Raw genomic sequence first — 27814 nt, forward strand, 5'->3', positions numbered from 1 at the left:
CCCCATTTCCTATCTCTCCTCTGATTTTACTCATATATTCTACAACCAATATCTCCCCATTCTCTCAAATTTAAGTCCGTACCCATTCTGAGAAATATTTTGCTACGAAATGAACAAGAAAAAGAAGTTCATTTCAAGGCTGAACCTAGACACATCAAATAAGCGTTTTTGTCAAACATGCTGCAAACTATGTATGAGAAACCGGGTTAGCAAAAATGGAATTCCACAACGCCATCTGATGTCACAGTGTTAAAATGCTTAAACAGTGCATATAAAGCATTTTTTCTTTGCCAATGTAGCCGAGTGCCCAGTCTAGGTTTCCAAAGGTTCAGGTGCAATTATAATAAAGTGAAGTAGTAATGATAATCTCTAATAATATAAGAATTGCCACAATATTAGAACTTGGTCCCTTTCCCTGTAGTAAGTATACAGCTCAACCCGATTCTTACACAGGGTCAGTAAGGCCAGTTTCATGTGGCATTCATCCAGAGGCCAGCCTCTAACCCTGGTGAGCAATCCTTAATTCTCATTTAGTGGTCACCTCTTTACCTACAGTTAGCCTTGCAGGGTGACCTGTAGGGAGTTGCCAAAACCCCTGGGTTGCCCTGCTGGTGGTGCCCTGCCACCTGTGGTGGGCTTTGGCTTTATGATCCAAGATTTGGAACTCTGCCAGGCCAGAAGCTGCCATTTATGGGTCTGAGTCCTCATAAGCCCTACTGCATACAGGGATAGTCCTGATAAACAAGCCTGCCTATGGGGACAGTTGTGATGTTTGCTGGTATTGTGCCCAGTCAAAAGGTGAAGTCGTCACCTGAGTTCTAAATCATTCCATTGAATGGGCGAATTTGCAAATCAGGCGCATTAAAAATTTTGACAGCTGCCTTGAGAACTTTGCCTGTTATAGTTTACAAACTTAATGCAGGCTTGAATTTGCACCTCACTATCTGTTATGACATGATGCAACTGTTCCATACTGCATACAATATTTGCTGTTCCATACACTGCATGTTCACCTAAGAAGTGCCCTGCAGCTTGCTCTCATCGTGCCAACCAGATGCCTAAGGAAAGCCTGCAAACATCACCACTAGCGCAGAAGCACCGTCCCACCCTTGTTCCCCAGAAACTGGTGTTTTCAGCACCTTTGGGGCAACCCCTCATCTGTGACAGCATCCCTCCCTATACTCCACTTATGAGTGTAGATGCGATACACAATTTGTGAACATGCAAGCTTTCCAATCAATTTTGCCTCGACAATTGCGCCGCGTTCTTTTACGAAGCCTGGGCGTAGCCGGCAGAGTGTGCGCCGCTCTTCGTCTCCGCTAGGGGTCCCTGTTCCGCACAAACACTGGGCGGCGGCTCCAAAAAGCTTGAACTCATCGTCCAGAATATGGTACCGCTCCTTAGGAGACCAGGACGCTGCCTGACTAGAACGAAGCTCCCGTCCCCTCGTCGGGCAGGAGCGCCACCTTGAAGCTGCCACTTGGCCCCACGGAGAAGACTCTGCTAGAGGCGCGAAGCGTGCCCACGAGAGTTGGGCGCGGAGAAAGAGCCCTGAGTGGGTGGCGGCGACTGGGCACCGGGCGGGACGCGCGGGGTCCTCGGCGCTGCGCGTGGGAAAGGCGGGGTCCTCTCGGCGGGGCCTGGGCGGATGAGGTCACTCTTTGTGGTGGCTGCCGTTGGCAAGATGGCGCCGGTGCTGGCGGAGAAGAAGCTGCTGGGGCCGGACGGGCCCGTGGCCGCCGAGTTCGCCAGCGAGGAGGACGAAGGGCAGAGCCTTTGGTGAGGAAGCGCGCTAGGCTGGCCTGGGCTCCTGGCGGCTCCTGGCTGCCGGCCTGGCATTGGCCAGGGAGGGGCAGCGGTTGCTCTGTCTGCCTTCCCCAGTCCTGACGGGAACTGGGCTTCAGCGGTGGGCTCGGAGCCTCCGTGCTCCCGGGAGCAGCCGTTGCCGGGGCTCCGCCGGGTCTGCCTGGAGGCCCCAGGACCCCGCCAGTGGCTCTTTGACAGCTCAAGCCCGGCTCTGCCTAGTGTTGGGAGGGGCTCCTCGTGCAGTTATGAGCCTTGAGGAAGAAGGGCTGGTTGGGGTAGCCCTTCCTGTCTCTTTTTCGCTATGCAATTACATAGGTGCATAGATGTGAGCCCTGTAGGCACCGAAGCCAAGAAGCTACGTGTCGGTGGGGTCCAGAGCATCCCTTTTCAAGTAGGATTATCTCTTCTCTGTCCCCCACCCCGCCCCCGCTTTCCATCGAAGGATTATGCAGCAGGGACTTCCCCGCCCCCCCCCATGGAGGCCCAGGAACAAAAATGCAGCGTTACCCTCTTGTGCCCACTTAAAATGCGATGCCAGCAGCCCTAATCTTGACCTAGCTGGCAGCCATGGTTGTTGAAAAAGCTAATGAGATAAAATGACAGGCTCTGGATTGCTTTGTTGATGATTACTTTCAGTGTGAATGCAGCAGAAACCCATGCAGTAGCAGGGCTGACTTCTCAAGTGTTCATGTGATGGTGGTTTAGATGAGCAGTGGATGCACTTTGTATTTTCACCCAGCCTACTCTCTTGGTATATTTAAAAACAACATTCCTACACTCAGACCCATCTATTTAAACGGAGAAAAATATCTAAACCAACGTGTGGTTCTAGCCTGACAGCTTTTGTCCAGGAATATTGTGCCAGGCTGAACTCTGAAGCATCTAGTGCTGGTCTTTCTTTTCTTCAATTGTAGATCTATAGAATTGAAAGGGACCTTGGAGGATATCTAGCCCAAACACCTGCTTAATGTAGAATCAACTACAGCACTCTGACAAAGGACTCTTCAAATGCTGCAGAACTGCCCACAGACACCTGCTTGATAGGCTGGGTTATAAAATCTTGGCGGCTTTAGAAGATGGAGTAGATTGAAAATGCAGTGCCAGTCAAATTAAAAATAAAAATCCTTTAAATTATAGAGTTGGAAGAGACCTAGGAGCCCTCCCCACTTCGTGCAGGATCTTGCAACTACAGCACCCCTGACATTGACTGTCCAGTTTCTTATATATGCCTAGCTTAGGAAAGCCCACTTCCTCATGTGACAGTCGGTTCCACTGTCTATTGCCAATATGAAAATTACGCTAGCATTTAGACGAAATCTTTGTTCCCTGCATTTTCCCTCCATTGATTCTGGTCCTGTTCTCTTGAGCAATAGAGCTCCATCTGTTATGTGACAACTCTTTAGCTATTTGGAGATTGGTATTATACTTCCCCTTCTCTTCTTCAAACTAAACATACTTTTCAACCATTCTAAACAGAGCTTGGTTTCCAGACCTCTCACCATCCAGGTTGTCATCCTCTTAATGCTAGTTTGTCAATATCCTTCTTAAAAGTGTAGTGCCCAGAACTGGACATAATGCTCTTAACTTGGAGAAATCAATTATGGCATTATCTTTTTTTGTAAGCAGCTTTGACTTTAATTTTAATAGAAAAGAGAGGTGCAAATACTAAACTAAATTATTATGAAATCATTTTTTTCCTGTAAATATATTTGAGATTCTGTAGCCCCATTGTAAAATAGCTTAATTTATATTAAAAAATACCCTATATTGATCAACTATTTTTTTCACGCGTTTTCTCTTGTGCAGCACCTTTGTATCCAGTCTTCATTTCTAGGATTATTTTGTATTGTTTTTGGTTGTATCTTAGCTCTTTTGTATATTTTGTTGTAACCTGCTCTGGAATTTTGTATGAGGTGTGGTCTATAAATAGCTTTATAAATAAATGTGTATGTTTGTTGGACTACAAGATAAAGTTGCAGAACTGACCCTCAGCAAACACTACAGAAATTCATGCTCTGCTTGGGAGCTCCCTTTAGTCTTGTTTATGCTCAGGTGTTGGCATATGCACAATATTTTTAACAGTATTATGTAACTTCCCTTGGGAGTTTATAGGAATAGGTAGTAATAGTTACATTGCGATATACAGAGAGGCTGTTTCCAGTATCAGATATGCTTTGTGACCACTGAAGCATTATGGGTTCTGATTTTGCCTCTTGCAGTGGAGAGCATCTGAAAGCAATGCCACTGATTTATCTCTTGGGGGAATTTTACTATTGTGAAGGAGGTAGCATTATAACTTGATGTACTCCTGAGCAAGAGAGAGTATATCAGATCTATACAAACAAATACTAATAGGGCTATTGTGTTTTGTTTTATATGTGCAATCTGTGATTTAGTATGACATGGTCTTCTTTATTTGGACAGATGCTTACTCTTGTTTTTCAGCTGCTACTGGAACCCTACATGTTTTGTAGAAGTTGGCCAAACCTGGCAGTCTGGCCTAAAAATGTCTCTTCCAGCTCCACTTCTGTGCTCTAGGAGAAGATCTAGAATTTGAGCAAAGCCACTCAGTAGAATTTAAAGTGAGGATAAAGGAAAGGCTAATGTGCACATTGCTAATGAGGTTTAAGTGGCTAGGGATTTGAGCATCTGTTACCCATGAGTGTCTGTGTTTGCATTCTGGTGGATACAGGTCTGCTGACACATTGCTAGAAGTATATCACAATTAGGAATACATTGAAAATTCCCTTCAGAATAGTGGTGCTCAGTAGTACTGTTTCTCTCCCCCCTCTTTTTTTGAAATATTTTTTTTTTACTGAGTTTCAATATTTAAGGAAAGCATTAGTTGTAGTAATAAAGAATCTGACGGTAGTAGCATAGCCCCCTCCCTGCATAGTGGAATTAGACAGCATTATCAGTGAGTTCTGCTTTTCTTGAAGATATATGTGTATATCTATTTAAAACAGACAATTTCATCCACAGTAACTAAAGTGAAACTGGAAACTAAACAAGTTGTATTTTTTTTTTGCTTTTTTAAAAATTCATTTATTAAGCAAAACTAACAAGATTAGTGGACTTAAAATATACTACTATCATTTGAGCAATCAGCAGTGAATCAGCTGTCTTCAGAGTAGCAGAATTTCATGAGAGGTCAGGTTTCCAAAAACACCTTTGCTACCAAGTGTCATTGCAGTGCTGCATAGACAAAAACAGCACATAACTCATCACACTTAGTGTTCCAGTCATGGTAGTTTTCTATTATAGGCCAAAACTGATGGATTGAGCTTTCTGATTGTATTGAAATAAATAATACATAATTTTAAGTGAAGACAACTTACATAGAATCGTATAACATAACTGATTTAAATAAAGTTTCCTTGTACATTGTACATTTCCTGAACAAGCATGCATATCTAATGGTTGCTTTATTAAAAAAAAGGTTGGCAACAGCATAGAGCCTTTATACAATCTGGGAACATAATCCAAAACCTCTGGCCATGTCACCCACCTGCCTTTTGTACTACACAACTGTATCTATGTAGGGATGGCTGCGGGAGCTGGATTGTGAAATCAGTGGATTTCTGTTTGGCCCTCTGTACACATGCAGGAGCACTAAGCAAGCTCACTTGGTAAGGGACATGCAACCCCTCTAGGCCCTCAGGACTCTCTCCTGGCTGCCCTACCCTCTTCCAGGCCACACCCTTCACTGGCTCTGCAGCATACCTTCTGCGAGTACTTTTGCCTGGCTGGAATGTATTATTGAACTGTGATAATGCTGTTTCCTTGCCTGGATGGAAGATGGAGAAGTGTCTGTGTGTGAACAGAAACCTATGACTTTTGCATGGCTGGAATGTAGCCTGTACGAAGGTAAAAGTTACATCTCTTACTCTGTCCACTTTTGCTTCTTGCCCCATCAACTGCTGGAATATGGCACCTGGAAGGTCGCTCATGAGGGATTTGGTCCCTTTGGCTGAAGCAGGTTTCTCATTCCTCCTGACTTAATTGACTTGGAAGTCAGCGGATGATCCTGGTGAGTGATAGGTTGGTGTCATCTGGGTTTTCTTTCGGCCCATAGTCTGTGTGCCAGGGCAGGGTCAGAGGTAAAAGTGTGTAAACCAATGGACACAGTTCTTACATTTGTACAAGAGGCTAAATTCCAGCCATGCAAAAGCCAGAGGTTTCTACACTTGCACATCCAACCCCTGACTGTCTCCATGTTCTATCCTGGCAAGCAAGAGGTATTATCACAGTTCAAGGACATGTTTCAGCCAAGCAAAGGCACTTGAGGAGGGTGCTGAACAGGACCGGTGACAGTGTGGCTTGGGGATAGTGGGAGGCCTGGAGAGAGTTCCAAGGGTAAGATAGAGGGGCCTGTGGAGGGCTGCATTTGACCCCTGAGCATGAGGTTCTCCACCCCTGAAATACATAAACCTTTCCTGCACAGAAATGCCCTTTGACAGTTATTTTGTTTCATTTGATTTGTGTTATGTCTCAGACAAACTAATAAGTGAACTTGTTTTATGCAGGCACTCAATACTGAGTGAAGTTGCCACACGATCCAGGTCTAAATTACCCACGGGCAAAAATATTCTTGTCTTTGGTAAGTATCAGTGAGTAATAGTGGGAGATTCTTATGGGAATACTGACACTGGATTACTTTTTAAAGACAAATTTAACTGATAGAACAAAATGAGCTGTTTAATTTAGTACACAGCCTATTTGGAGGCAAGTAATAAAATAATAGCCAGGCTAAAGTTGATCTTGTATCTTTTTTGTGCTGACAAAATATCTTAGATCTAATGTACTGACAAAAGAGCTTGTGGTGCATGTTAATAGCCTTAAGAAGATACATTCAAAATATTAAAGATGCAAATGTGACCTTTCTGTAGAGTAAGTGAAAGAGTAAGTTCAGCTTATGAATGTGAATTGTGATGCTGAAACCAAGAGAGTCTCTCTTTCCTGTAATGGGGCTGTTTTGCTACCCTATAACAGAATAAATGAGTTGTTTCTCCAGCGCCCACTAAATTCTCAGCTCGGAGGCTTGATCATTTCCTGAAAGAGATGAGCTTCTTGATGTTTGTTTTCTGCCCTCTAAACCTATTGGCAGGTGATGATGGCTCGGGCAAAACAACACTAATGACTAAAATCCAAGGAGCAGAGCATGGGAAGAAAGGAAGAGGCCTGGAATACCTGTACCTAAATATCCATGATGAAGACAGAGATGGTAATGTATTTGCCTTACTTGCATGTCTTGTGCTTAAAGTTGAAGGCTGGCCTCTTCTAAAGGGCAGCTGATTTTTCTACTGCCTTCTCAAAGCCTCTGACTATGCATGTTCACATGGAATGAAGTCTCAACAGTGTTCCCATGTGAATATATGTAGTAGTAGTAATAGTTACTATTATTATTATTATTAATTTGTACGCTGCCCTCTGACTGGGTTGCCCCAGCTACTCTAGGTGGTTTACAGCATATATTAAAACATAGTAAAACATTAAACCTTAAAAAGCTTCCCTATACAGGGCTGCCGTCAGATGTTTCCTAAATGTTATATAATTACTTATCTCCTTAACATCTGATGGAAGGGCATTCCAAAGGGTGAGCACCACTACCCAGAATAATAATTGCAGCTGTGATTTAATCCATTTGTTCTTTATATGTTGAAAAATGCTCCCAAAATGATTCACCTCTGTTTTTGCTCTAGCCATATGATACCCTTCATTAAATCCCTACACTTCTTTTCCCCTCCTGGATACTGCACAAGACTTTTGTCCTCACTTGAAAATCCTCCATGGCTATCCACTTCTTATCTCTCTGCTCTTAATATCTTGGCATACTCATATTTGTGACTTTCTCAGTCAGCTCCAACAACATCAAGTTTCCTGCTCCCTGAAATGACCTTGATCTTCCTCTCTTTCTGTCTAGACATGTCCTTCCTTTATTTTCAAATCCCTCCTTTAAAAAAACCACTTTTTCTGTGAAGCCTTTGGAACAGTCGTGGGGAACACATGAGCCTCTAGATGTTGTTGGACTCTACTTCCCATCAGCCAGTGCCAGTATGGCCATTGATCAAGGATGATGGGAGTTGTAATCCGGCAGCATCTCAAGGGCCATAGGCTCCCCATCACTGCTGTGGAGTAACCCTTAGTCCTAATATCCATTGTAGCTAAGCCAAACTGTGTGACTGAAATACACACATATACTATTATTTGCTTGATCCTGGTTCCAGTTCCTTCCTCTTCCTTTTTTGTCTCACTTGTGTCAAATTTGAGATAGGTGTCCCTGTGGGATTAAGGATTTGTCTTCTCATTCTTTGTAAAATGCCAAGTATATAGGTGGTGATGCTAATGCTGATAATAACTGTGGAAAATGATTTCTTAATGAGGACATCTCTCCTTCCTTTCAGATCAGACCCGTTGTAACGTCTGGATTCTTGATGGGGACTTGTACCATAAAGGGCTCTTGAAATTTGCTGTTTCGGCAGAATCGCTGCAAGAGACCCTTGTCATTTTTGTGGCAGATATGTCTAGACCATGGACTGTTATGGAATCCTTACAGAAATGGGCAAGTGTATTGCGTGAACATATTGATAAGCTGAAAATCCCCCCTGAAGAGATGAGAGATATGGAACAGCAATGTAAGTAATGCGAGACTGAAAGTTTATTTTGTATCCCTACAACTTTCGGGGATGATCGCTTTTAAATTCATATGCAGTTGCCTTATTGTAACCTACCAGTGGTCATGTAGCCTAGCATTGTCTTTATTCTCCCTGGCAGCAGTTCATGTTTGGGAGTCTTCCTTTCAGCTAGGCTTTGCGCATGAATTGAAACGATATAGATAGTTCGGTGAGCATTGTGGCTGTAGGCATATGTTCTGGACTTGTTTGATGCACAAGTGATTTGTAAAATCTCATTCCTAGTACAGAGTTTGGAATTGGCAGATGAATTGAAACAATATAGATAGTTTGGTGAGGATTGTGGCTGTGGGCATATGTTCTGGACTTGTTTAATGCACAAGTGACTTGTAAAATGTCATTCCTATTACAGTGGTACCATGGGTTAAGAACTTAATTCATTCCGGAGGTCCGTTCTTAACCTGAAACTGTTCTTAACCTGAGGTACCACTTTAGCTAATGCGGTCTCCCACTGCTGCCACGCCGCCGCCATGCGATTTCTGTTCTCATCCTGAAGCAAAGTTCTTAACCCGAGGTACTATTTCTGAGTTAGTGGAGTCCGTAACCTGAAGCGTCTGTAACCTGAGGTATCACTGTACAGAGTTTGGAATTGTGAGAACTCTGAGATTTGTAAACAAATCAAATACAGTTTCTTTTCCATATCCTTGCAGAACAAGGTGTGGAGACTTTGGAATAATATAGATAAAACATATATTTGGGGAGCAAGACACACTGAAGGCTGCTTAAGAAACTGACTTCATTACTTGCTAACATCATCAAGAGCTTATGTTGCTAAATATTTTTTAGAAATCTCTGGCAAGAAGGTTGGTTAGCATGGAGATTGTTTATTATTTTACTCCATTTTCCAGCCAAAACTGGCTGTCAGAACAGCTTACAATAATAATAAAATCCATTGCAAAATTTAAGAGAGTACCTAAGAGCAATAAACTAGTAAGTAATAATGACTATTAAATTCAGAGCAATGTGCACATATGCACACATACATTGGGGGGGGGATTGATAGCAAATAATAGAACTTGTCTGGTTCTTAAAGTATCTCCACATCTAGAAGACTTTGATGGTCTATCTGTGCAAGCCCTACTAAAATATATTCAGGTTGTACAGCTTCAGTCATGCTTGGTCAACAAAGGTAGACCCCCTGTGAGGTGGGAGAAGTGCAGTTAAGAGAATATGACTTGAGGTTTTTACATGTGAGTAATCATGGGTCATCAGTTAATGCATGCAGGAGTCTCGTAAGTTTTGAGGACAGTCAGAGTGAGGTATGGAACATTTCTGCACAGTTTGCTGAATTCCAGAAACAGGCATAATTTAAAGATAGTCAACTGTGAAACCAATAAACATCCTGTAGTATTGGCTTTCCTGTCACTGATAGCATCAATTTCAAGGTTATAATACCACAAGTTCATAAAAAGACTGTAAGGAGAACCACAGTTGCTACTTAGTATTCTTCATTGTGTGAGCCCTCAGATATGCATAGTTGGTTGCTATATTAAAAACTTGAATCTGTATTTATATATTAATGCAATGAGGTGGAAAGTGTGCTCATGAAAATACCTATGCAGAATTTGTGCACAATAGAAATGTCATTTAAATAGATGATAGTTCAGGATAGGAGACAGTGGTATCTAATTGCACATTCCCTTGATAAGGGGTACAGTGTCGGAATGTTTTTCCACTGCACAGGGATGGACTTATTACTGGAACTTGGAGAACCTCTCTTCACCATGCCGTAATGTTCCTGAAAATATAGTTCATTCATAGTATAGAAAGTTTGATTGAAATAAATGGTTTCTCATTGTCTGTCCCAAAGTTTTCTGACACTTTGCTTCTTTGTAAAGAAATGCAATCTGACAAGAATTTCCCGATGCTTTTGCAGACTTGCACATTAACGGTGCACTCATTTTAAACTAGTGGGACAATGTAAAAGGTGGCTGTCAAAGCTGTATTGTGCAGTTTTTTAAACCAAGAGGATCCTATCAAATTCAGTGGGTAAAATAATCCCTTTCTTCCTACCAAGAAGTACATTTTGTATTGGGGATTACATCACTCCATATCTGTCTCATGAGGCAAGTCATGTGCCAATGATGCCTATTGTGACCAAAGTCAATGCCTGCTTCTGAGCTTCAGCAAAATAAATTGCCATTTCTGTGTCTCCCCATTGTCACATTTCATGCAGTTTTTGTGGTGTTCATTCCTTTGCTGAAATGGAAGCTGCCAAGTAAACTGCTGAAAAATGCAGAGGGCAGAGCATTGCTGATTCTGTGCTTTTCCCCCACAGAAGGATCATTGTACCTAAAGCAGGAACTAAGGGCAGCCTAAGGATCCTATTGCTGCAGCCCTTCCTTGACTCAGACACTCACCTTATTTCTAACATGCATCTCTGCTGCTAGTGGACAATTCTTGTCTGAGAGGCCTCCCTCCCTTCCAGTCCACACTACCAGGCTTCCCTGGTTTTCCACAGCAGCGGAATGCAAATGTTGCTCCAAGAGAAGTAGCTGTGCTTAACTCTTGCCCACGATTTTAACTGTTACTTGCTCTGATTGCCTCCCCTGTGGGTTAAGGAAAGAGAGCAGCAGCAGCGTCAGTGTCACAAGGCATTCCAGCACATGCCTACCTCACTTCTGCTTGTGGGGCCTGTTGGATGACTTCATCTACGAATTAGTGATAACATGTTTAATGGAATACCATTTCAAAGTCTGTTAATTTTTTTCTGAAATGGTGCAGTGTTGAAGTTTCAAACCAAGATGTACACAAATGGTCTCTGAATGCTGAATTAAAACTCATTACAGTAATGACTAATAATTTATGCAGGGAGAGTGTGTTGCTTTATGCTAAAAAGAAAACTTGCAAGTTAAAGGCTGCATCTGCATTTCACAATAAGCCAGGATTCCTGGCTTATCCTGGCTTACTGTGAGTGACCAGCATGCTGGTGCATCCAGCTGGTTCGCTTTCCCCACCCTTTGTGCAGGTGGGTAAAACTAACCAGGAACTGCTAGCCTGTTGTGATGTGGGAACCTGGGAGGAATCCTGGTTTGTTTCTCCTAAACAAGTTAGGATTTGTATGCTAACTTCAGACCTTTTTAAAAGCACCTTGGCTTCTTTGGGAACCATAGACCAGGATCCCGGGTTTTTTGCATGTTGTTAACTAGTCCTTCCTGGTCAGTTAGCTGGTCAATTGAAGGCTCATCTTCTCCTCTGAGAGGTAAACATTGTTTGGAATCTCACAATTGATATGTTGCTTCTTCTGTATTGATTTTGTTTATGAGTGTAATTTCTTTTAGACATTTTAATCTTTTAGTAACTCTTCTGTATTTTTGTTTGATTCTTTTGCAAACTTCCCTGGTATCCAAAAGGATGAAGGGCAGCTTAAAAAACAATAAATAGTTTTACTGAACCTCCACATTTTGCTTAACCTCAAAACATATTCCCCTTTGCATAACTTTAAAGCGTGGTTTTCAGGTGGTGCTTGGCAGCAAAGAGAATTCCCTCTTCTCTCCCCTCGTCTCCAGGCTCTGTGTGCCCACCAGATAGGTTCCAAAATGTTGAGGGACCCTCCAAAGTGGAAGGGGCAGGAATGAGAAATTACCCTCACCCAGTGCTGTTTATCACCCATAGTATTTTATAATTACATGTAAAACTATTCTTTTTTATCATAGTTGTGAAGGCTTTTCAGGAATATGTAGAACCTGAAGATGGGTATCAGGGGTCACCGCAGAGAAGAGGCCCATCAGGACAAGATGATGAAAATGTAATTCTACCACTTGGAGATAATGTTCTGACTCACAACCTCGGCATCCCTGTGATAGTAGTTTGTACAAAGGTAAGTTTGAGCTTATCATTATTGCTAATGATATGCTAATGATATGTTTTATTGCCCTCTTGCGTTTCTTGTGATCCTGATATACATTGTGAGTGTTTGTCACTGCCCATAAAAAAGAGTGTAATTGTCAGTATTTGTGTGTTTATGTAAAAACATTTGGATTTTTAGTATGTCTGGGAAGAGCATTGAGTGCAGTCCATTTCTTTCTTCAGGATTCTCTGTTCTATTAGTTATTATCCATATTTTCAAATCTGTAAAATGTCTCTCAGTTAAATTCAGAGAATGGAAGATCGGTTTCTAATCTTATATACACACCACAGAAAAGCCCCAAACTTTAAAGTGTGATCAATAGTTGTAAACTTTTATCTTCTGAAGCATGAATATGCAAATTAAAATACCTTTCTGAATTTGTTTCAAAGCTGAGGAGTAAGGTGTCTTAAAGTATGTGATGTCTATGAAGTTTAAATGTGTGCTTTTGTGATATTTTAATAAAAGATATTTTGTCTGTCCAAACTTGATGGTATACAATATCTGATGGCTTTTGAAGTATTTTGCTTAATGACCCCAAACCAAGCTTGCTTTGAACACTAATTTATGCAAAAGTGCGTATTTTCTGCACACATTTTCCACTTCAGGCTTTTAGAATTCTTAAGACTTTTCTTTGTGTTTCTTTTTCAGTGTGATGCAATGAGTGTATTAGAAAAGGAACTTGACTACAGAGAAGAACATTTTGACTTCATTCAGTCGCACATTCGTAGATTCTGCTTACAATGTATCTTTTTCTTACTTGAGCATAAGTAGTGGAATAAAAAACAGTGCCATATTGAGCGCTGTCACTTTACATAAAGCTCAGTATTCCATCATCTCAACCCAAATGTATGGTCTGAGCCTATTTTTCCCCCATTATTGAAAAAAAATCATTTGTTTCCTGTATATTTCATTTTTTGTACTGCATACGTAAAGACGAACACTTTATCTCCACACTTTATTTTTCAGTAGTAGCCTGGCAGCCTTTAAGGACTGATCAATTTGCTCAATCTTAGATTTTTTTAAAAAATGTACAACTAACAGTGCAATCCTCTGCATGTTGATTCAGAATTAAATTCCACTATGTCCATGCTTGCTCCATTTTTACATATTTACATTGAACATGGTGGGTCTTGGTTTTGAATAGATATGCATAGAATTGTGCTGCATTAGTTAATTATAAGTAGGAATTAATACACGTATTATATAATATATACATATATTAGTAAATACTGTGGATCGCTTAGGAATGGCACTTTCTGTTTAAACCTAGCAGATTGTTTTTAGTCATGTTGCAACCTTAATTTTTTTACTTTCAAGCTGTCTGTTCCCTTTGTATTTCATTAGACACTGAAATGTACAGCCCATCTCATGTTAAGGAATTGCACATAGGGCCCATCCCATTACAGTATTTCAAGTATTTCATTTCTGGAAACTTTGCTCTGTTTAAAAAACATAAAATGCAAATTTAGCAGATTAATTTCAATTGATCTTAATAACATTTTCAAAGTTTTCCTTAATGCAAATTAATAGATGGCGCAGCCTTGATCTATTCATCAGTTAAAGAGGAAAAGAATCTTGATTTGTTATATAAGTACATTGTACATAAAACATATGGCTTTCATTTTATCACACCTGCCTTAGTGGTAGAAAAGGATGCAGTTTTCATGTAAGTTGAAGAGCAATTTCTTGTACATTTACACTAAGACTTGAAAATCCCCTTTAATTTGAGAATAAGATGGGGGGGGGGGCTGATGGATGAAAAGGAGACACTGTAGTAGATTAAACATAAATAAGATAGCACAATATATATACAACTCTTAATCATACTAGCCAGAAGTCAGTCTACGTTGATTTAATGGAAGTTCCTTTCCAATAAGAACACTCAAGATTGCATACTTACTGCCTGAACTTTAGAACTGCTTTTCTGAAGCACCAGGTTATATTATCTGATGTGGAGTTGCTGTTGTTTCTGCAAGGAGACAAGTATCTCCCCTTCCCATTGCCACCGTGAAGTGGAATAAGCTGCTCTGGTGCTTCTCCACCCCTGAATGTCTTTTGCCACAGTTGTGTCATGCAAGGATAGTAGTGCTGCTCAGGAAAAATTAAGTTAATATGACTCCACATAACATTCTCTTTGGGATATTTGGCCAGTATAAAGGCCAATGCCAACACAAACCATACATTCATTTGTGTGTTATATTTCTGTCTCCTTCCTCCCCAAGGAGTTGAGGGCTCACCTGATTACAACTGATCATAAGGAAAGGGGTGATGGTTTTGTGGCAGGTTGCACCAAATTCATCCTTGCTTCTAGGTGCAGTTCTTCAGTTGTAAGGTCACTTCACACAGCACAGTTTTAAAAGTATAAATGTGATCAATGCAGGTACACTTAGAGCCAGGATTGGCTCCATCTTCCTGCTGAGTGTGTGCTTGCCAGTGCACCCAGATGTTCTGTAGTGCTTGCAGTTGACTGTAAGGTGATCCAGGGAATTGGTCTCTTTTGGTTTCCTGCATTTCACAGTAATGTGAATTAGCATTATACTTCTTACTTCATTGAGGACAGTTTTGCTGTGTGGGAGAATGAAGAATGTCCCGTTTAATGTACAACAGTGTAATAACACTTTTTCTGTATTTTTCTCAAATGCGAAAAGGCAAGCTAAACAAATATTTTCAAAATGTACCTGTGCCAGTCACCATTATACTGTACTTCTGAAAAAGAGGATGTGCTGATGTGCTGACATGAATCCTTTCTCTTGCTAGACCTGCTGGCTGGGACAATGAAAAGAAAATTTCAATTCTACATGAAAACTTCACAACAGTGAAACCAGAAGATCCATATGAAGACTTCATTGTAAAACCTCCTGTAAGAAAGGTAAGCACCATTGAATTATACATTACTTTATCAAGTGTGCAGGGCTGTAAGTAACCACTACACTGAATTCAGTATCCTGAGCCATGGTAAGAATGCTAAGCCAATAATTTGACTTTATAAACCGCCACCCTCATTTTTTTGCCTAGCCTACAGTATTCCTTTTACATTTGTAACCCTTTGGGGACTGCAGTGAGGCAGGTGTACTGAAGTCTGATTGGACTAATGCAAAAGGTTTCAAAAGCAAACAAAACACAGCTCTCAATCCCTGACAAAATGTAGTACATTGCATTTCCATATGGGAAGAGACAAAAGAATGGTGGCTTGGATCCAATGTACTATGAGTAGAAGAAAATTGATTAATGTAGTTCTAAATATCCTGGTGCAAGCTTTAGCTGTAGACTGCTTGCTGTGTATTTGGTGTATGTATGCAGTGTATTTGGGGTTGTGTTACAATATGTGAAATTGAATCAGGATGATAGGGAATTTAGCATGTGACCTGTAGTCTGAACCCCCCCCCCCCAATGCATAGGCTCAAACCCTTCCAGTAGATCAGCTCTGTCTAAATCATAACTTCCCATGGAGTTGTTGGCAGAACAGCTGGTCCTGGATTTTTATTAATCTTAATGTTTAAAGCAACATATTTTAAAATATGTTGTTCATACTTGGAGTAGCTTCATTTAAATTAATTGACTTCCAAGTCTACAGTTTGCAGGGGGTCTGCTCTGAGGATGAGTTAGTTGAATACCACCCTGCCTTTTAAATTTTGTAAACTGCCTAGGGAATGTTATCGATACACATTAAAAAAATAATGATGCACAAGAGGAGGCCAGGTCACAGACTATATATATATATTTGTGACTTTGAATATAAAAGTTTTTGTTCTGAAAAATTCTTGACATCTACACGGCATATCTGTTGAATTCCTATTGAGTCTATGGATAAGGTGTCTTGTATTTTGGGGGGAACTTGGGGTGGAGGACGCTTCTAAACTGAATCTGTCTTCAAGCCCTCCAAGTTGGAAATCCTCTCTTTAACCAACAAACAGCCTACTACTGCTGCCATGTGTTTAAGGACCTAATGGATTTGGGGTACTAATCCAACAAGAATTGAATACTAATTGGGGTACTTCTCGCCCCCCCCCCCTTCTGAAACCAGCCAAGCAAGAAAGGAGTCAGAAAGAATTGCAAGGAGTTGTTGTGTCCAGAAGCTTCCACATGCTCCCTGTCTTCCTGTAGCTTCCATGGCTAGTACAGCCTTCCCAACATGGTGCTTTCTAGATCTTTCATACTAAAGCTCCCACCAACTGACCATTGACCACGTCGGCTGTGGCTGATGGGAACTGGAGTCACAAAACATTGAGGGGGCTCTAAGTGTGGGAATGTTGGCATAGCAGCTGTGGTACTAAATTTTTGCTGCTAGGAAGATAATCTCTCCGGCTGTGCCTGCTGCAGGATTCCCTCACTGGAGTTGCATGCATGTAAACACACACACACACACACACACACACACACACACGTCTACTACATAACTTGTGTCAGACAGCAGAGAGCAGGAATTATCCCAGATTATTACGACACTAAAGGGATAATTTACTATATATACACCTTTCATGGTAATGCCCCCCCCCCTATAATTTGTGCAGCCATTTTTTGTTTATAATGAAGTTTTCTGTGTTTTATTCCTCTTCTCATCAGTTAGTTCATGATAAAGAACTTGCAGCGGAAGATGAACAAGTGTTTCTTATGAAGCAGCAGGTAAGAAAATAACATATAGCCAGAATTCCTTTTCCTTTGCTGGCAGGTGGGGAGGAAATCCCTTGGGGAGGCCTCTCCCATGTCTCCACTGCCTCCCCTGACTCCTCCAGGCAAGTGACTGGTAGAAGCCAGCAGAAGAGAGGAGGAGGGAGACAGAGGGAGATGCTGGCAGAAGAAAAAGGCTGAAATGGACTGCAGCTGAGCTGAATTTGCATGTTAAATGTGTATAAGATGTGACTCAGCTTTATCACATGAAGCATTTAACAACAGCACGAAGAATTCCATAGCATCTTGAGAAGCATATATCAACAGTTTCATTTTTGCATAAACATGACTCTTGGAACTTAACCCCCACTTATGATGCGATGCAACTGTACTGCAGAATCCTACCTCTTTTCCTGTTTAATTCTGGTGCCCTCTAGTGATAATATTTGGGAATAACTTTGTAAAAGTGTCAGAGTCACATTGAGTAAGGTTAAGCTCAAGTTCACAAGATAGCATCATTGCCACACGTTTTTAAATTTTGGGACATTTCTCCCTAGTATATTTAAGAGCTCTTTGTTCTTTTTCAGTCTCACCTTGCCAAGCAGCCAGCCACACCTACAAGAGCTTCTGTAAGTATGTGTTTGTAGGAAAGTAATTTGTAGTTTAAAATGAAAGCCTGAGCTCCATAGCCTGAATGATTGAAATGATCAAACCTTACTACAATGCTTGCTTAGTATCTTTTTGAAATATTGCATGCAGTTTATGTACAACATTTTAAAAAATATCCCAAGCAACTGAAGGTGTTTTGCTATTCTGTTACACTATGTGAATAGATCATTTTACCAGTTGAATGTATTTACAAATCTGTGCCTGAGGTATACCCAAAAACTGATACTTGAAATTGACAAACTTTTTACAGTGATAAATGGGGTATCATTGAAAACATGCAACTTCTACAGCAAACTCCAGAGTTCTCAAAATGATATATGGGCAGTTAGGGAAGCACAAGCTACTAAATAAAGTGGGAGGAGAACGTCGTCTGCTGTGTATGTGTAAAGAGATTGAACATTTAAAAAGAGAAAGGCAAGAAAGAATTAAAACACACTGCAGGGGGAACCCATTCTGAGAACTTAGTAGGCTGCATTGGGATGTTACAGTAAGCTCTGGAGTACAGTTCATTTTAAGAATGCTTTGTTTAACTGTGCATGAGCTGTGTGTTGGTGTGTGCAGTTAAAGCTCTCCCACTTCACCCTTAGTTGAGTAGGGAAGCAAACTATGAAACAGCAGGCTTAGTGTTATGTGTGAGGCAGTGTTCGTGGTTTATTTCTCTCCAAACTAGCCATGATCAGGAAGCAGAGGAAGGGAGGAGCAGAGTGGGAGTGCTCAAACTGCATGCACAGGTAAACTAGTCATATTTTAAACAAATCACACTCTCTGGATTAATGTTATGTCTGAACACAGCCAGTATCACTCAAAAATAGTGGAAGCTCTAAAATTTAACTGATAGCAGTTTTCCTTCTATTTCACTAAACCCAAACATAAAGTAATTTATGCAATTAGATTAGCAATTGAATTTTTACTTTTAAATTGCAGAGAGCTGCTACTTTTTTGGGGGGAGAAAATATAAATTGCTGTTGCTTCCTCAATTCTCTTTAATCTGGAGAAGTTCACTGGTGTAATTTGGGAATCTCTGAGCAAAGAAGTGCTTGAGTACACTTTAGCAGTTGCATTTTTTTCCTTTTTTTCTTTATTGCTAATTGCATTGTTGCAATTTGTGATTGTCCAGGAATCTCCTGCACGAGGGCCTTCCGGATCCCCAAGACCCCAGGGCAGGGCAGGCCCTGTCACTGTCCCCAGTGCCTCGCCAATAGCATCTGTTAAGAAGCCAGATCCAACAATTAAAAGTATGCACTGCAACTTAAACAACCTATTTTGTTTGTAATCTTTTCTTGGAACACTGAACTTGTTAGATAAAAGGCAGATACTAATGTAGTGATAAAATCAAATGTTCATGTGGCATACTCAGTGGGCAGTTGTTGGGGCTTAAAAGTTATCAGGGATGGAGGGAATTATGAACAATACTTGTATCCATAGTTTAATAATATAACTATAATAATCTGCTATTATAATTATAGCAGAAAAATTCAGATTTCGTTGACTATTGAAGTAATGGGATTTAATAGATACATTCTTGCCACAATTTTGGACCCAACAAGGAAGACAGTTTTATTTCTGAATGGAAGTGATGACCAGTTTTGCTAGAAGAGTCAGTAAATTGGGAAGCACGAATAAAATATAAGACAATATACAGTGGTACCTCGGGTTAAGAACTTAATTCGTTCTGGAGGTCTGTTCTTAACTTGATGATTAATGGAACCTCCCGCTGCTGCCGTGCTGCCGTGGCACAATTTCTGTTCTCACCCTGAAGCAAAGTTCTTAACCCAAGGTACTATTTCTGGGTTAGCAGAGTCTATAACCTGAAGCGTCTGTAACCTGAAGCATCTGTAACCTGAGGTACCACTGTATTTAAATATGTTTAATTTTTTGTATAGACCTCTTTGAAAAGGGAATGGGTTGATATGCCAGTTAGGAATTACATTCTTTGTAACATTCGTTTCCCTCCCATGCATCATTTTATGCCTTTCATATATTTTGAACATAAAGGATTGTTAATCTGCCACAGTCCTGTGTGTTTTAAACTTTTCTCACCTCCTTTTAATTAGATAATGCTGCAAGTGAAGGTGTGCTAGCCAGCTTCTTCAACAGTCTCTTGAGTAAAAAGACTGGCTCTCCTGGGAGTCCTGGTGCCGGAGGAGTGCAGACCACAACCAAAAAATCAGGTACTGTCTGGAGCCTAATGCAGCACTGGAGGGGCCCTAGCTCAGTGGTAGAACATCTGCTTTGCATGCAGAAGATCCTATGTTCAATCTGTAGCATCTTCAGGTAGGCCTGGGAATGTCACCTGTCTGAAACCCTGAAGGGCTGCTGCGAGTCAGTGTAGACAATACTCAGTTAGATTGTTCAGTACAGTGGTGCCCCGCAAGACGAACGCCTCGCAAGACGGAAAACCCGCTAGACAAAAGGGTTTTCCGTTTTGGAGGCGCTTCGCAAAACGAATTTCCCTATGGGCTTGCTTCGCAAGACGAAAATGTATTGCGAGTTCCTGCGGGTTTTTTTCCCTTTCCCCCCCTTTTCCTAACCCCTAAGCCACTTATCAGCTGATCTGCTGATAAGCCGCCTATCAGCTGATCCGCTAAAAGCCGCTAAACCGCTAATAGCGCTAATCCGCTAAGCTGTCAATGGGCTTGCGTCACAAGACGAAAAAACCGCTATACGAAGAGCCTCACGGAACGGATTAATTTCGTCTTGCGAGGCACCACTGTATAAGGAAGCTTCCTATGCTTCTAAAAGCATTAATATTTTTTCATATTAACTTACTCTGCATAGACCATACTGAAATCCATGGATGGTTGGCTAATGTCACAGCCAAATAAATAAATAAATGATCCTGGAGTTTATTTATTTAATAAATAAATGATCCTGGAGTTGTATCTCACAGAGAATTAAGCCGTCCCCAGTCTACATTATCCACACCTTGGTTTCTGCTTATTGTTGTGGTTCTAGAATCTTCCACGACAACATAGAAAGCATGTTTGCAACTGTTTTATTATTTGAGTGCTTTGGCTGAAATAGTAACCTCAAGTTTTCTTTAGGGCAAAAAACGGTTTTGACGAATGTCCAAGAAGAACTGGATAGAATGACTCGCAAACCGGACTCTATGGTAATGACCAACTCCTCTCCGACAGAGAACGAAGCTTGATTAATGCTTGAACCTGCATATGTAAATGACCAAATAACTATGTACATTGATCTGATAAGACCAGGAGTTCTCTGCTATGGCAGATGCTATAAGTTTTTCTTGGGGCAGGGGGAAATGAAATTTAACCTTCATTGGCTTGTCCCAGTATCAAGTGCACATTCAGGAAGATTTGCATATAAAATTCCTCTGTTTTAAGATAACCATTTTAGAATATAAATAGGGCAATTCTCTTGATTTGGGTGGCAAACAAGGTGCAGCTGCAATTCCTAGGGAAGAGCACAGAGAAGTGAGATGCGGGATTCCTGTTGAAAAGCCACCAGTGGCTGCTGGCACTAAGGATGAATGAAGTCCCCTTTTCCAAGTATACTGGAGTTGGCCATTCAAAACATATTTATACTTGGAGAGAATCTGGTGTAGTAGAGTGATGGTTAGATGAAGAGAGTGTAAGATGCTGCATTTAAAATAAGTGCAAGATTTGGCTCAGAAGTGAAAAGTATGTTGGACAGACTGGAGAAAAGCAGTGTTAATACATCCTGTGTTGAATATAGATCAGATAATCATGTTTTAAAAACAAAAGCCTTTACAATTGGAAAGTGTCCAAAGCTTATATGCTGAGTATCATGGGAATTTTTCTTGTTATAAATTGCATTTCTGTTTTTGTTTTAACAAGAAGCTACATGAAATGTGGTGGGTGCCCTTTTTGTCACAGCTGACACAGGGAGAAGCTTGATTAGACCAAGTGCCTGGCACAGTGACTGATGTCTTTTGGAAGGTGCTTGAACCTCTTGTGCACTGTAGTACAAACAGTCTTTGTTTGTTTGACTTTACTTTGAATAACTCAGTAACTTTTTATAGTAATGTTTAATTTTGAATCCTGTTTTCTCATAGCTTCTGCCTTGGGTTTTTTTCCCCTTTTCTAAATGCCAATCACATGGCCTGTTAAGAGCAATGAGTGACATATCACTTTCCCATGATGAAATGTGTTATGAAATACAAATCTTTCTTTTAGTAGCTGAAAACTCAGTCCTGCCTTAAGGTTTGTGAAACCTGTAATAATTTTCTTATAGGCTCCCAAAAATTCTGTTCCACTTTGCATTAAATTACTAGTGTTTGTAGGTTTACATTGTTAAAACATAGAAACTAATGACTTCATTATAGCCCTTTAGTGTAGCCTTTTAAATGTGGAAAGGAATCTTACAATTGTCCCTCATTGCTACTCAAATAATTACCCATGGCCAGCTTGAGCTATGAAAGACTCCCACAGTTAACTGAAATGGCACTTTTGAGTTTCTGTACGATATATTTGAAAAAGAAACACTACCTTGCGTTATAGAACTAAACACCTTTGTAATCAACACACAGAAGGGAAAAAACCACCGTATGAATTATGCAGAGTTTACTTTTTATTGATAAGGATTTGTGTGTTATGCTGAATCTTGTTTCTGAATAGAACACCCCTAATATTTATATATACATACATATATATATTGTTAAATATACAGAATGAATTGACCACTAACACAGTACTGGATGTAATTGCAAACCCTGTGTTACATCAAGAGGCCGTCTCTTTGTTTTTGTAAGTCTGTCTAACACTCTCTAGAAAGCTAAGAGTATTTACTTGCATTAACTTAAAAGCATGTTTACTTGTGTCAGTTATGTGTTGATGTTTTCCTTTCCTTTTTTTTACATTTTTATAATTTCAGAACCTCAGTTACATCCACAGTTGCCTGTATCTTAAATTGACGAGTTGTGGTTGGGGCAATTTGGTGTGTGGTTCTGCTGGCATATGATTTGCCAGATGTATGTTAAAGAAAACTGTGGCCACTCTAGCAGATGTGACTTGCATCCTGTCCTCGTGGCAGGCAGCTTTATTATACTGTTAGGCAGCTGCACATTTTATGCCATGCATAAGTGCATGGCATGTTGGGATGGTTAAGTTCATGCTGGGGTCTAGCATAGGGAACTTTACCACTGTCTCCATCTCCTTGCCACACGTGCAAAAGGCATAGAACCAGCCTTATGATTGGCTGGCCAGTCTAGAGCTGATTTTGGCTGCCTAGAGATAAGGCATAACATATTGGAAACAAGTATGTTGGACAAGCAAGTGTTTTGTGATGGTATGCGGTTCCAATGCAAGCCTTCAATACACAACTGCCTCTTTCTGTTAATGTTTTTGTCATTTATGCAGATAATTCACTTTGTATATCAATAATGTGTACAAGTGGCTACTGGGATTTTTTTGTTTTTGTTTCTTCATTTTCATAAAATGAATGTTAGAACTGCTGCAAATGAGCAAAAGCCAGTAACATACCACTTTCCAGTTGTGCAAAAGAGTGCTTAGATCCAAACAGAAGTTGATTTCCCACCTCTACTCGGATAGTGCTTAAGGAAACTCTGCAAGTGAATGCTCCTAGTTTCTCAAAGGAAGAAAGCTGTAAGTAATGTAGTGTTTTTTGGTTGCCAAAGTCTAGCAACTTTGGAAAGCTGCACAGTTGTCTTTTCTGGTGTTCTCAAGCATTGGAACCAAAGGCCAAACTGCAAAAGCCTTTACATTTTAAAAATACAATTAACTTTATTTTTCAGGATACACTTGTATGGTAGACTGTTAAAATTATTACATGGCTATATTTATATACGGTATATTGATTGCATCTACTGTTCATGTTTAAAACTTAAAGTAATAATCTAGTCAACTTGAAGAGAGAAGGCAAATATAAAGGATTAAGGATTGGCCCTCCATCAAAATGCTATGTTTATGCTGCTTGATTTTTTTTTTAAGTTTGCACTTTTTATTGGCATTTTAAAACTTGTTTAAACTGAACAGAACTTGTTGTATTTTATTTAATTTAACTACATTGAACTACATTGAAAGTGACTGAACTTAACCATATCCATGCTGTAAATGAAAGTTCACTCTCCTATATGACTAAGTTTATTGATGTTTTTAACTTCCAATGAGGACTGCAGATGTATCCAACACAACCCTTAGTTCAGTTGTATGGCTTTAACCAGGTGCAGTCATGTGGAATCTTGCTTTCTAGTGCTGGCAAAAATGAGGACATGTTCTTTAATTAATGGCTTCAATAAACACCAACCAAGACTGCTTTACCAGTGTTGAATTGCTTTTTTTTTACTAAGCAGGGCAGTTCTCAAATTGTGGTTTGAGGCAAAGGATGTTTTGACCTTTATATACAATAATTTGTTTGTATGGCTGCCTTGCAGTTACAAATAGGTAGCCGTGTTGGTCTGCCATAGTCAAAACAAAACAAATTCCTTCCAGTAGCACCTTAAAGACCAACTAAGTCAGTTCTTGGTATGAGCTTTCGTGTGCATGCACACTTCTTCAGATACACTGCCTTGCAGTGCACAATAACTGCCATTTTGGAGCGGACTAATGGCTCAGCCATTGTGACAATCTGCCAGTTGGTTCTATGAATTAATTCACTGCTTCTCACAAAGCTGGGATGGGTGGGGGGAATAACCACCAGTCTGGGGCCTAAGACCCAAACAATTTTGATGGTGGTGACAAAAAAGGGTGGGGATAATGACATACCAGTAGTTTGGGTGGTGAGCGTTAAGCTTTGTAGCTTGAAATGCTGTTAGTAAACAGGACTGTAGCAGCACTCAGGACAAATCACAAGCATTACAATGCAGTTTCCTTTGAAACACTGATGAAGTGAGGAAAGAATCAGCTTGTTCAGTCTAAAAGATGTGCATATCAAAAGAAGCCTTAGCCCTAACATACATAATGATGGACCATGTGCATTTATACAAGATCACATACAAAGGGTGTCTGTTTACTGTTTAGATACAAAATATAAAGTACTGTGGTTTTCATATACAGTAGGTAACTTTTCCTGTATACATTTACATTTTTATTAAGCCCTTTTTATTAAGCCCTTCGACATCAGCTTGTTGGGGGATTTTTGCTGTGATCCTATTTCTTCTACTTATTGAACTGAGTGGCAGGAACTGAGACATCACAAACCTCACTCCCTTTCCCCAGAGCAGAATAATGTATTTTGAAATTGTTCTTTTTAAAACAAACAAACAGATGGCTGAAATCACATTTAAGTTTAAGGCATGCAGCATTCAAGAATTTTTTTTTAAAATGTGTCTGAAGGATGAAAAGACAAGATGAGTAGACTGAATTGGTGATTGATTTGCTGATTAGTATGTCTCACATAGTGAAGCTAGATATACCGTAATGAGAGTGGGGAGAGAAACCACTCAGCAGCTTATTGTCTCTATTGTTTTTTGAACAGAGAGCAAATAAACATGGGCCCATTATGTAATGCTGGTTAAGTTATTCAGGACATTACACCAGAGCAACAGAATGAACTACCCCAGGGATAGCCAACATGGAGCCCTCCAGATGTTATGGACTCCCATCCTCCCTAACCACTGGGCTTCAGGGGGGTTGTGGTACACTCCAGTTGTTTTGGACTACACTGGCTACCTTTGAACTAGCTTCTCACAAACATCACCCATTTTATTTATCCAGTTGTTTTTTACTTTGTCTTTTGGCCCAAATAAGTTTCCAAAGTGGCATACGATTTCAAAAACAAAATACAGTAAATGAAATAAAACATGTATACAGCATGCTAAAATATACTTACTTCGGAGAATACTTAAAAGTCCAAATGAAGGCTTGGCCAAATTAAATATTATTTACAATTCATTGGCAAACTATTAAGGAAGAAGTCAATGTCACAAATTGGGTGCCTATAAAGGTAATGAGTAATGTCCCATTCAACTAAACTTCTGATCGCAAGGAGACATGGAGGAAGAACTCTGATCTGGAGCACAGTGTGGTGAGCAGATTCAGCTGGGGGAAGGTGGTTCTTCATATAATTTGTTCCAAAACAGATTTCATAAATTTTTGTTTTGCTACACCTGTACCTTTCTTTATCCTATTTCCACTATACTTCATTGGACTATAGACTGACTGCATAGAAGAGCTCTGTGGCCCTCCAGGTGTTGGAGGAATTGACCATCAGACCTTCAGGATACAAAGCAGATCATGATGTGCTGGCAAACTAGTCTTGCTCCTAGCCTTTTGCTTGCTGGTGTCCTGAGCTAAACCACCAAGAGTTACAAGAAATGAAGAAACTGGTGTTTTGGAGTTTATCGCTTGTGTAGTTTTAAACATCAGGGCAGTAGAAATCACAAATGTCCTCTGCAACTTAATACAAAAAGCCTTCATAAATATGCAATGTGCCCAGGAGAAAAGTGAAAGTTATTTAGATCAGGAAGCCTTTGATCGTTCCTAAATGACAGCAGCACCCATCTCAGCTTTGCATCACTTTGGTGTGACTGTTTTGCTTTCATCTCTGTTGGCATCCAGGCTTTAGAACCTTTTTAAACAAACAAACAAACAAACCTTTTTCCAATATTTATAAACCTATTAACTATGGATTTTTACACCCTGATTTTAAACTAGGCAATATATATTTGGATTCATTCATTATCAGATGTGATAAAAGGGTACATACTCAGAATAAGGGTTTTAAAAATTATTATTAAATGTGCATTTTTTTCAATGATGAGCGTGTCCTGTATGCTCAATTGTTTCCAACTGAGGGAACCAGAGATTATAAAGGTAAAGGTAAAGGTACCCCTGCCCATATGGGCCAGTCTTACCAGACTCTAGGGTTGTGCGCTCATCTCACTCTATACGCCGGGGAGCCAGCACTGTCCGCAGACACTTCCGGGTCACGTGGCCAGTGTGACAAGCTGCATCTGGCGAGCCAGCGCAGCACACGGAACGCCGTTTACCTTCCCGCTGGTAAGTGGTCCCTATTTATCTACTTGCACCCGGGGGTGCTTTCGAACTGCTAGGTTGGCAGACGCTGGGACCGAACGACGGGAGCGCACCTCGCCGCGGAGATTCGAACCGCCGACCATGCGATCGGCAAGTCCTAGGCACTGAGGTTTTACCCACAGTGCCACCCGCGTCCAGTTTGCCAGATAGTTTGCTAGATAGTTTGCCAAAAATATCTAGCTTTCAAAAAAATTTTTCCAAGAAATAAATGAGCTATTTTGCCAGCAGCTCAAGTAGCCTTTTATTCTTGCCTTATGCTTGATTTTAAAAAAAAAAAAAAGTGGAGAAAGAAAAGCTGTCTCAAGTCCATTACACTGAACTTGGTATATCAACTGATGGGATCTTGGATATAAGGAACCTGAAGCAGATTTACATAACTTAGGTAAGAACATAAGAAAACCTTGCTGGATCAGGTCAATGGTCCATCTAGTTCAGCATCCTGTTTTCATAGTGGCCAACTTGTAGGAAACCTGCAAGCAAGACAAAAGCACAAGTGCATTCTGTGGTTTTCAGAAGCATAATTCTCTGGCAGTGGAGGCAGAGCATAGCCACCATAGTTAGCAGCCATTGATAGCATTTACCTCCATGAATTTGTCTAATCTCTTTTTAAAAACAGCTTTATGAGCTTTATGGGGTAACCATGGACCTTTTTATTTGTCCAGACTTTAATGCATAATCTAATGCTGTGACAGTTCTGGGTTTTTTGTGAGTTTTCTTGCTTTTACTGCCAATGTTAATTTTACAGGGTTTTTTTTAATGTTTCATATCTCTATATCTGTCTTTCTCTCACACACGTCACCTTAAATTCCTGTAATTATAAGGAAGGATAACAAAGACATGTTTCAGAAATTTGTTCCAGAATTTCTCTGTCTTAAAATTCATTACTATAAGTGACCCCCCCCCACAGTTTCAGGTATCTAATGCAAGGTTTTATTTTATGTCCATTTAAACTGTAATGATTTAAATTCCTTCTTGTGTTCAAAAAATCCCAACTTATTTGAATTAATTTTGCAGATTTATTGCTTCTTGGCCTTTTGGTTAAGATGTAGCTTTATAAACTGCTTCACAGCCAGAAGCTACTGCAGCAATGTACCACAATATAAAATAACAAAAAAGATGCAGCCTTAATAAACCAAAACACTGTTTTGGTGTCACAGTTCTATAAAATGGCTGGGTTACACTTTACACACTCCAGCTGCATTCCTGTATTT

The 27814-nt window shown here is 40.3% G+C and overlaps 1 protein-coding gene and 2 long non-coding RNA genes across 4 annotated transcripts; 2 read left to right on the plus strand and 1 right to left on the minus strand.

Moving 5' to 3' along the window:
* The first annotated feature begins 1621 nt into the window (after positions 1–1621).
* Positions 1622–23882, plus strand: DYNC1LI2 (dynein cytoplasmic 1 light intermediate chain 2). Of its 2 annotated transcripts, none has more exons than XM_081871954.1 (13): positions 1622–1779; positions 6333–6406; positions 6914–7030; positions 8211–8441; positions 12155–12318; positions 12997–13090; positions 13879–14014; positions 15106–15217; positions 16912–16971; positions 17544–17585; positions 18743–18860; positions 19680–19796; positions 20670–23882. In XM_081871954.1, exons 1-13 carry the CDS (start codon positions 1649–1651, stop codon positions 20774–20776), a joined length of 1503 nt encoding a protein of 500 aa, XP_081728080.1. In that variant the 5' UTR covers positions 1622–1648; the 3' UTR covers positions 20777–23882. The 2 variants fall into 2 exon arrangements, with proteins under 2 accessions (XP_081728080.1, XP_081728081.1); XM_081871955.1 differs by having other exon boundaries at positions 1752–1779; positions 6333–6410.
* LOC309347423 lies at positions 8450–11905 on the plus strand. The gene is made up of 2 exons (XR_014158941.1): positions 8450–8852; positions 9081–11905. It is a non-coding gene; the product is annotated as an uncharacterized lncRNA (long non-coding RNA).
* On the minus strand, positions 23546–25482 carry LOC309347412. The gene is made up of 2 exons (XR_014158929.1): positions 24136–25482; positions 23546–23994 (listed from the first exon to the last, which is right to left on the minus strand). It is a non-coding gene; the product is annotated as an uncharacterized lncRNA (long non-coding RNA).
* Positions 25483–27814: the final 2332 nt, after the last annotated feature.

Source organism: Podarcis erhardii, assembly GCF_964252035.2.
Source record: "Podarcis erhardii genome assembly, chromosome: 7".
NCBI classification, from domain to species: domain Eukaryota; kingdom Metazoa; phylum Chordata; class Lepidosauria; order Squamata; family Lacertidae; genus Podarcis; species Podarcis erhardii.